The 11,020-nt window shown below is 45.0% G+C and overlaps 1 protein-coding gene across 1 annotated transcript; it reads right to left on the reverse strand.

Annotated features, from left to right (window-relative positions):
- Positions 1-269: 269 nt before the first annotated feature.
- On the reverse strand, positions 270-9,770 carry LOC139643427 (copine-9-like). Its single transcript, XM_071518571.1, has 5 exons — positions 9,712-9,770; positions 8,216-8,318; positions 7,439-7,496; positions 1,357-1,430; positions 270-503 (listed from the first exon to the last, which is right to left on the reverse strand). The coding sequence occupies exons 1-5, from the start codon at positions 9,768-9,770 to the stop codon at positions 270-272; spliced, it is 528 nt and encodes a 175-aa protein (XP_071374672.1).
- Positions 9,771-11,020: the final 1,250 nt, after the last annotated feature.

Raw genomic sequence — 11,020 nt, forward strand, 5'->3', positions numbered from 1 at the left:
TCCAGTGAAGACCTTGGTTTAGGGATCGCCGCTACCAAACACTATTAAAGTAATGTAGTCTCTCCATGTAGGTGTCCCTCCGTCCCAAAGTGTCCCGACGTACTGTAAAACCAATCCTTCACTCTTCAATGACCTGACTTATTCCTTCAACACTGCTTCTCCTCCACCCATCCCTTACCCTGCAACACACACACACACACACACATAGACACACGCACATCTCCCCTCACTCAAGTCTCCGATCCCTACTGCTCCAGGCGCTGCCCTCATCAGGCGTGCATGTTGCGTCCCTTGGGGGCAGGAGTGGTGGTTGTGGTGGTGGTGGTGGCGGTGGTGGTGGGGGAGTCGGAGGTGGCGGGCAGCGCGGGCCGGGGTTCGATCCCCCGGCTCTTCATGAAGGACAGCAGCTGGTCGGGGATCTCGGCCAGGACGTCCTTCGCCAGCCGGGCCATGCTCAGGACCTGGTTCCCCGAGCGGTCGATGTAGTCCCGGAAAGGAACGAACTGGACGAGGGAGAAACAAACCGCACGACAAAGTGAGAACACGCAGACTTTTCATTTGTTGACACCCTAACCCTAACCCTAGCTACCATGGAGGGGACTCCAATATGGACCTGTGCTCTGTGGATGCTGCTAAATTTTCACTCAATCAGCGATTACTTCATCAGCAAATACCCCAAATACCAATTAAGTCATTATGTTGTTTTACTCTCCATGCTAATGCTGGTTCAGCAAAAAATTTTGACAAATCTTTCAGGTGAATGATGGAAGGTTTACAAATTCCAATTTGAGCGTTCAAATATTGAAAAATGGGATTCCACACGGCTTTTTGCTCTTCACACCGATTAGAAAACATCAGATCTGAGTCTCAAGTGAAAAATCAGTGTGAATGTATCCTGAAATGTGAACACATATGAAAATGTACAGTATAAACCTGTGTGTCTGAGGTAATTCTCTCTATTATTGAATCTAGTATTGAGAGGTATTGTACTGTATGTATTGTTCCCAGCACCCCACCAAGAAGACAAAGCAATGACACACGTGTTTTCTTCATTCATCTGGATGAGTCAGCGCTGTCATTGATAAAAGGCAGATAATCTGTGATAAAGAGCTTCTTGTCAACACTACAAGGACTAACTCATTCAACGACTCCGGTCTCATTTTCCACTGCAGCTTAAAAATCAATTTTACCTTAACTGCTGTGAAAGAACTCATGCTATTAGATTACCAGACGTAGCAACTTAAACTACCTGAGTCTCTCTGAGTTTACACATGTGAATTGAAAACAGGGATGTGGAAATGCACCTGTACAATGTTGCACATCGTCGGTGCCATTCTTGGAATATTCCGAATTTACCTGTACGATGTCTCTCTCGGCAAAGCGCCCCCTGGAGGACACTCTGACCTCATCCCCGTCCAGCTCCTCCATGGCTGCGGACACAAACAGAACAAGTCATTATCAAGCTATGACTGCGCGTTCAGGTCACTTGTTTGCCCCTAGATGAAGAGCAAATCTCCTTAGACACACTGTTATTTACATGGCAAGTACAGAGTATAATTCCTTACCTATCCGAATCGCGCGATACAAAATAAATATACCTTGAAAAAGCATCTGAAACAGCATCTACGTGGTTAGCCAATTTGCTTCTCACTTTTCTAATATTTAATATCTAATGTCTATTAATGGTAGATCACCTTTAAGGGATGTCTGATACCTCTTTACTCAATCTCTTTACGCATCAAAATCATCTCTGTGTCTCAAGTAGACAGCTGTGTCCGGTGCGCATACTAATGCCTTAGTAATCATAGGCATCTAGCAAACTCCCAAAAAGTCGGAGTAGTCCCTTACCTAATAAAGAATGGAGAATTGAAAATGTGGTCTACATTTATGAGAAACCTTCTTTTTCATATTCAAGCCTAAACACAATTTCCATGATGTTGCAAACCAAGACCAGAGTGAAGACGAGTGGAGACCCAGCTGCTGACCATGCAACAGTCCTCAGGGACTAACAGTGTTCAGACCAAGCACTGGTTGGTAGCCTAGTTCAGCCATGGACCACATGGTCCTTTTGTACCGCATCTGTTCTCAGACACTCCCTGCATGGAGCTAGACAGAAGGTAAAGTTCCTACAGAGGATGGGGGAGGAAATCTGAGTTCTGCCACAGCGTCAGTCTATTTATAATGTCTTGTCAACAAAGCAAATTAGATGAGCAAGCGACAAAACAACTTGTGACATTCCCAAGAGGAATCTTCACTTCCTCTTTGAAAGCTTTCAAAACAGAGAGCTACCATTTGAAGGGAAGAGAAAGGAATGGAAACGAAAGGAAAAAAGGACAGGAAATGAAAGGACTGGGAAGGAAAGGAAAGGATGGAAAAATACAGGGAAGGAAAGAAAGGGAAAGGACAGGAAAGAGAAGAAAAACACAGGGCAGGGAAAGGAACAGCAACACGGAAAGGCAAGCAAAGGCCAGTCAAGTGTAGGAAAGGAAAGGAACAGAGAGAGAGGGAACGGAAAGGAAAAAGACAGGAGTGCTCCGCTGAAGCGGGGTCGGGGCTGAGGGAGAGATGCTGACGGGAGACTGGGGAGGCTCCACATGGCGCACAGAGCTGGCAGATGGTGGTCGGGAGCAGCGGGGGGGTGGGGTGGGGGTGGGGGGGTTGATGAGAGGGAGGAAGGGATACATTGACAGCCTCTTCGAAAAGCGAGGAAACGGAGTGAGAGCGGGACAGAGGTCGCAAAGGATTTAGAGGGAGATCGAAAGAGATGGGATGGAAAGAGTGGGAGACTGAAGGTGGCAGAAAAGGAGTAGGGAAAGGCGGGGGGGCTTCAGGTGTCTTGGGTAAAACCTGGCATGTGGGGGGGGGGGTCCCCCGAGACACGAGGCCTCCCAGAAAACCTCCTGCTGCCCTGAATAACACATGCCAAGTGCGTCTGTCGGTGTGTGTGTGTGTGTGTGTGCACTCTCCGCTACGCACACACTCCCAGTGGCACAGAGATGCATGGAGATACGCACTCACCATCTCGCCATTCAAGCCTCGAGCTCAGCATTCTCAAACACACACACACACACACACACACACACACACACACACACCCATGGGGACACAGATGTGCACAAAGCAGACTTCCATGGAAACATGCATGGGAGCGTTTGGAGGAGATAGAGTGACATGGAGATTAATACTGGTGAGAAGATGAGATAAAAGATAGAAGATAAAGTGAATCGGTTAAAGGTCCGATGTGTATCATTTTTAAACATCAATATATCATTGTCAAGTTAATTGTGATACCTTGGTATAATTACTTTAAACAAATGAGACCATGGTGGAGACGACTGGTAGTCTCTATCTCACAAAAGTGGTATTGTTAGTGCTAGTGTTTCTCCAAATGAAGACTACATTTCCCATAAACCCTGTTGCTTCCGGCCCCCCTTCCCCTCCATGGCATCTTTGATCTTTGACATGTTGGATGTGATTTTTCCATCGGCCCTTTCCCTCCTTCCACCATCTATTTTTGGAACTCTAAAGAACCGGTCAATGTGGACAAAGAAACACCTGTGAGCCGATAATGACAGAATTTTCATTTTTGGGCGAACTATTCCTTTAATACATTCTAGCGCTGTAATTCTCAGTTGTGCTACTTTTAATACCCCCCATTCTTATTTATATTCTCTTTTTCTTTGTTGCTGTATTCTATTATTTTTGCTGCTGCACCGAGCCAATTTCCCCGCAGGGAATAAAGCTTCATCCTGTCTTATCTCTCACTATCTTATGTTATCTCACCATAATATAGTTTTGAATGAAAACGGCGTATATTTTGAAACATATCTCTCCACACACAAATATAGGTGAAGTGTATTTCTCTTTTTTTGCAGTATGGGAAGAAGAAAGTCGAGGGAAGAGAGGATGCGCGGAGGACGAATCGAGCGAGAAGGCAACGGGTTACGGTGAATTCTGGGTTTTCGAAGGACTGATCCCTGCATAGTTCTCCCTGATTAGGGGGGGGTGAGTGATGTGTGGAGGTCTACCAAACCAGGGACCCGGGCAAAACAGCCGCTGAATACATTTTGAGCAAAAAAAAAAAACACAAGAGGAGCACTTGATTTATCCTCTCTTGCGAGCGACTGCGTCTGCTTCGGAGGCTGTTCATGTGTCACAGAGGGTAAATCGGGCGCCCTTCAAGTCATTGAGTGACAGAATATTGCCTATACAGTGTTCTGTAGAGCCCAGATTGGAGGTGATAGACGACGAATCAAAGGCCATGCAGAAGTAGATTCACCAAACACTGCAGTGAAGCTGTTCCCCTGTCAACGCTGCTCTCCCCGAGACTCTCAAACATCATTCCGGCGAACCTCTGTCTACGAAGAGTTCAGCCGTTTCAACCGGTGACATAAGCAGAGCCAAAGATCTATTAATAAGCTCGCTAAACACACACACACACACACACACTCGGCTCACTCTGCCTCTTAACTCTCCGCGCTCCTTTCTCGCTCCCAGTCCCGTCGCGCTCACTTTCCGCTCCCTCGTCTCCGCTCTTAATTTCCCTCTCTCCGTCACCCGCGGGACGCCCCCGACGCGTTCACCCCCTGACCCGGGCCTTCGCCCCGCGCAGTGATTAATAAGTCCCAAGGAGAGCTCTCCACGGGTCTGGATGGAGTCGTCTTCCTGCCTCGCCTTTTCTCGGCTTGCGAGTTTAATTCAAATCATTTTGCCAATTAACTTCTAGAAAGGCTTCCGTGCATTTCAACAGTGCTTGGCTTGGTTTAGCAGTAGAGCATGTTAAGTAGAAAGGTATCAATGGAAGTAGGGGAAAAGTATGGATCATAGCATTATGAGAATGTGCAAAATGGCAGCAGTAGTAGCGGTAGAACATATGCTAACACAATATCAGAATTTACCAAAAGTGTAATAGGTGCAGTATGAAATATAATCATAAAAATGTGAATATATATGGAGCATATAATAAATCAATTGATGAATTTAAACAAATGAATGAATTTGGGAAGCTTTTTATCAAAGGAACATTTGCTCACTAATGAGAAAAAGAGGCTCTGCCCTTGCATCAAAAGTATATCATATCCGCATCTTTTAACAATGAACTATGATAGGAAAAATCAGAGAATTTAACTGAAAAACATTCTGTTATTGGCAGGCGATCACACACTAATTGCATGTAGAGCCTGAGTTTCAAAAGGGAAATTTCTAGAACTGTTGGCGGTCTGATGAAGAGGTAGGAAAGGCCCGGGGCTTTGGGGAAATCAAAAGAGCCACTGTGTGTATCTGCCAATGCTCTTCCAGTCACTGGGAAATGCATAAATGTTGGCAAATATCGAATTACCATCTCAGTCATCATAAAACAAAGATGGAAAACTATCCTGTCGGCACAAAGCACAGCAGAGCAGAAGTGGGATGTAGTGGATCTGAGAGAGCCCATATGTCCAATTATGCTTTACATTCTTTTGAAACTACATCTGACAAATCTGGTCACAAATACATTTAAGTGAAGATCATGTGAGTTCTATTTCTGCTTCAATTTCAGGTTTCACTGCCACTAAAAATGTCATAGGACGCATTGAGCACAGTGCAATTTGCCATAAGTTCAGTTGATGTTGATTGATTGATGTTCAGTTCACATCAAGCCTCTTCTCCTCCACAGCCGCCGCTCAATGGAGAAACCCTGAAAAGTACCATTTTGTTTTTTAGGACTGAATCTTCATTAAATGTGGTGAGTTTTGAAATTGTTTGCAAATTGGTAGAGTTTCCGATACCAAATCTTTTCTGATCATTTGTGTGAAAGAAGGCTTTTGAAACTGTGTGTTTCACAAAGCCCAACCGGTGGTAACCTAGAGCAGTGATTTTCAACCTTTTTCATATCAAGGACCCTTAATTTAGTCCACATTAGAGCCACAGACCCCCATTTGATGAGATTTGGACATGAATCTGAGAATATTTTTATTATTAGACATGATTTTGTCCAGAATTACATGACTATCTGCATTGTAGGTAGAGAGAAAACAGTGAAGCTATGATCAAAATAGTAATTTTTCTACATTCTCTAATTGTGTTAACTTCTTGTAAATGAAGTAATGGTGAAGTTTAACAATTCATCAATTTGCTGGGGACCCCCCGGAACCCCCTCAAGGACCCCTGGTGGTCCCCGGACCTCACGTTGACAACCACTGACCTAGAGGTCACAGCAGCAGGCTTGTGACTGGGAGGTTGCCGGTCTCGATCCACGGACCAGCTGTGAAATAATTTTGTACTGGGTAGCTCCCAGTACAAAATGATTTAGTAAATAGTTCTATTGTAATCATAAGACACAGCAAGGTTTCCCAGTGTTTAATGAATCCCGCTGCTGTTGGATAAGTAGATAGACTATAGGTCAACCAAAGGGCCTCCATCCATCAAGCCACTCGCAGCAGCAGCTGCCAGTAGGAAAGGAGATCATATGATGATTGATGATTCATTTGGCTTGAATTCCAATAGGAATTATAGTCATATTATCAAGGTTAACGTTACATGTAGCCATCTGCTCAGCTTCTACCACTAGTGCCATTTACAGCAGAGACAGCTGTATAAATGAAGACTAACATGACACGACATGACAAGCAAAAATATGAAACATATTTTCAGATTTGGTTTGATTTCCGGGGGACATAAAACCAGGGTGGAGCTTTACGGAGATGTGGAGCCACTTGTAGAGACTTTGTCTTTTTTTGTCTCTATTTCTTCAGGAGGCTTTGAGAGGGATTAGACTGGATCGTCTTCTAGCCCGCTAATTCTACAGGGTTTACCATGACAGAAAACCTTTGACAGTCCAGGTTGTGATTTGGCTCTGAGCGATGGACTAGTGTGTGTGTGGGTGAGACAAACAAGTAGCCCAACTGGCAGCATGGCCAACTATCGTGCTGGCAGGCCCAGGACTTCGAGGCTGGAAAAGACTCAGCCTAGCTATATTTCTTGCTGGCTTGAAACGCACACACACACACACACACACTTCTTAGCTGTCCATTGTGTCCGATGATGACACTTGAAGTGCCACATGAAGTGTGGCTGTGGAGGCCGATGCGTGAGCCACACACTCGACCGCAGGTAGGGCATGAGAGCCCAGGTGTTGGGGTAATACCAGCAGCCCGCTGGTGTCGTTGGGCACGTCTCTCGGTCCTCCTCGTGTGTGTGTGTGTGTGTGTGTGTGTGTGTGGGGGGGGGTTCAGCCTGCTCAGCCTCGTAAAGGTCGTAAAGCCCCAGTTACCGTGGGTTGCCATGAGGAGGCATGATAGGAGTTTTGGTGAGGGAGAGGCTATGTGCTGACCACTGAAAGACTTATATGCAATGGCTTGCTTAGCAAACTGCCCTAGACGCATTACAACACCCTGCTGGCAGTGTAGCCGGCCAACACCTCACACACACACACACACATGCGTATGCGAATACTCACCATCAAACTCAGCAGGGCCCACTCCTACTATGATGATAGACATGGGCAGAGCAGCTGCCTGTGGAGAAAACACACAGGAGGTGTGTGAGCCATACCATCATCCCCATTCTAAATATATACACACATAAATGCATGAATGTATACGTACATGCATAAAGTACATGCATACATACACACTGGGCATACAGTCGGCTAATATGAGAACAATTCAACCACACCCTAATTTAAAGCAATACTGTACTTAGTTTTAACATGGGGGTTATTTGGCTCTTGACCGCCTTGAAAACCAGAATATAAACTAATCACCAAGATCAGATGCGACTGGACGAGTTTGTAGCGTTCAGATTTTAACTTCCAATTCATTTGAATGAGGCCACAAACATGTTTGTGAACAGATTTTTGCTTTACACTAAAAAAAATATCAAAATAAAAGTAGATCCGATCTCCAACTCAGGAACTATCTCTCCTAAATGGTATCCCTCCGCTATGTTCTCTTCTATCAATAAAAATGCTATCTGGCAAAATTCTGTTCTAAAACGCTGGACCAGCAGTCAACTGAAAATCACATTAGCAGGATCTGTTCTTCTTCTTTTACAAAATCTTACCGAGTGCATTCTGTTGTTCAATTCTGTTCTGTGACCCGACACATGTCGTCCAGAGTTTTCATTTGGTTTTATTCTAATTAAACTGTTTTGGCCCCCATCTGGCTCCGGGCCCCTGGTTTCTCTCCTTATGTTTTGGTATTTTTGGTGAAGTGTTGCAGCTGCTGCTACTCACATTGACCACAGCCTCCTTGGTCTGAGCCATGTCTGAGATGACGCCGTCTGTGATCATCAGCAGCACAAAGTACTGGGAGCCGTCCGTCATGTCCGCCGCACACCTGACCGCACACACACACACACACACATATGCACACACACACACACACACAGGTTAGGATAACTGATCTATGTGTGTGGGGAAGGCAGACTTAGGGGTGTGTGCTTGAGTGGATGTGTGTTTTTTTATGTGTATCAATTAGGCATGGCAAGGTCTAGCCATATCTTTGATGTTTTAGTTTTTATCATTATAATGACAATATAATAATATCTTGTCATTAATGACATTAGTTGCAGGGACTTGGCCATAGCTTAGGGTTTAGTGAACTGATGCCCCTGGTGTGTGTGTGTGTGTGTGTGCAGATGTTGAGATGTTAATAATTGGTAATGTTGGTATGTGTTTTATGTGAATGTTTTTATGACGCAATCAATAACATTTTATGGTTGCATTGTCCTATTTTTTATCATAATGTGCAAATAAACTGAAACCGAAACACTATTGTGCATTTGTGTACGGATCGGTGCACACAGGTTAAGGATTTTGTGTGTGTGTATATGTGCGCACGTGAACATGCATGTGCGCGGCTCAGGGATGTGCACGAGCGTGCGTGGCATGTTCAGATGTGTGTACGCGAGCGTGCATGCATCATATCTGCCTGTGTGTGTGTACGCGTGCACAGTTGCATGTGTCCGGCCCCGCTGCTGCTGAGTTCAAAGGGAAGCAACTTCTCCCTGTCACTTCCCTCCGGCTGATAGAAGGTAGATGGCACTTCAAAGCTTCTCCAAGAGCTATTAGACTCCAACAAAACCAAACAGTGGTTAAATAGGACTTCCATAATGACGAATGATGAAGTAATAGCTGCTACCCAGGCTGTCTGTTTCAATTTGGCCGCGCACAATAATCCACTGTCTAATAATAGACTATTTTTGTGTCAGACTTGCTTGTGTGTGTGTGTGTGTGTGTGTGTGTGTGTGTGTGTTGCAGGTAATGATAGGCTCCCAGCAGGGAGAAGGGAGACCTGCTGTCTGACTCACTGTTTGATTGGCTGACACTCTCAGTCTGGCCTGAGGCTGGGAGGAGGGAAAATGGCAACCATCTTTCTGTCCGCCTGTCTGTCTGCCTGTTTTCCTCTCTGTCTGTCTGCCTCAACATCCATCACTCTTGCTTTTCTCCATCTGCTCTCTCTCTCTCTCTCTCTCTCTCTCTCTCTCTCTCTCTCTGGCTCTGCAGCGTAATAGGAAAGTGTGTTAACAGGTGGAATGGTGGAACAGGGGAACAGATTGGTCTGTGGTGTGAAAATAACCTCTCAGTGAGACAAAAGACAGCTGCAGCTCCAATCATCTTTCCTCTCAGTTCAATTCTTCCTGCGTGCGACAGCCTTTCTAGCCTGCGTTCCTTCTCTCTATGTGACAAAACACTGCAAATGATGAACACCTATGCAGACACACACGCACACCAGGTAAGTGCTGATCATGCCGGTGTCGGTTTTGTTCATAAGAGCTGTGAGATTCATGACTAGGAGCATCAAAATTTAGATTTGGGAAAACAAAGTCAGTTCAGAGCGACTATATGGAACTCTTCTTCTTGCAAATCAGATTTTTTACAAAGAATAAAGAAATAAAATAAACAGAAAAATACATATCTTTTCAGAGACCTGTTGACCTTAAATACTCCACATTACATTTTTCCCCTTAAGTATCTGCTTTAAGACTAAAAGCCTTCGTATCTACATGTACCGTCCATCTTCCTCCTCCTCCTCCTCCCCTCTCCTCCTCTCCCTGTATCGCAAGAGCGTAGCGGAGGAACAGGGGGCGAGAAGAGGAAGGAGGAGGAGGATAAGGATGACGAGAAGGTGGAAGGAGGAGGAGGTGGAAGAGGACGACAGTAACGAGGAGGAAGAGGACAAGGACGAGGACGAGGAGGAGGAGGAAGAGGAGGAGAATGAGGAGGAGGGGGGAATGAGGAGGAGGAGGAAGAGGAGAGAGAGTGGACGAGAAGGAGGAGGCGTGGAGGGAGACAGAGACGAAAGAGGCGGGTGAGTGAAGAGTGGTGGAGGATCGCAAAGCAAAAAATATCTGGAGATGTGGAGAGAAAAAAAGAGAGAGCAAGAAAAAAAAGTGAGAGGACAGCGAGCGAGAGGAGAAAGTTTCATACTCTCTCTCTCTCTCTCTCTCTGTGGTGAATGGATGGGAGTTTGTGAAGCTCTTGAGCCCACAGCTGAGCAACAGAGCCACACTCCATTTGATTATGCAACCACAATCACACTAACTAGGGCAGGATATTATTGCTTCGTATGGGGGCTAAAAATACAACAGCAGGTAATAAGCAGCCAAAATCCATTAAAACCTCAACACCAGCCATCCTCCACAAAGTTTTACTGGAGACATTGATTTCATTCGGTTAAAAAAAACAAAAAAAAACCTGTTGGGTGATATGCGGTAGAGGATTTAGCTGGTTTTACTGCAAGGTAGCCCATCCCTGACCTATTCATGTGTTACCATAAGCATTAAAAGCACATTGTGGGGGCATGGTTATTGTTATAATCAGAGCATGATATAGTAAACACAATGTGCAAAAAATGTAGGGGGTTGAATACATAAGTGATGTTAAACTGAATGTAATTTTCTGATGTTTGCTGGTAATGCATTACAATGCAATTCAAGTACAATGTCACCTAATATTTTATTGATATTCAAAACAACAAGCATCATCCAATATAACATTACAACACATATTGCATACTGGGTTGCACACAAAAGAAAG

This window comes from Centroberyx affinis, unplaced genomic scaffold, assembly GCF_046629955.1.
Source record: "Centroberyx affinis isolate AG114_WGS23_722 - 3 ecotype Tasmania unplaced genomic scaffold, CSIRO-AGI_Caff_v1 ptg000602l_1, whole genome shotgun sequence".
Taxonomy (NCBI): Eukaryota; Metazoa; Chordata; class Actinopteri; order Beryciformes; family Berycidae; genus Centroberyx; species Centroberyx affinis.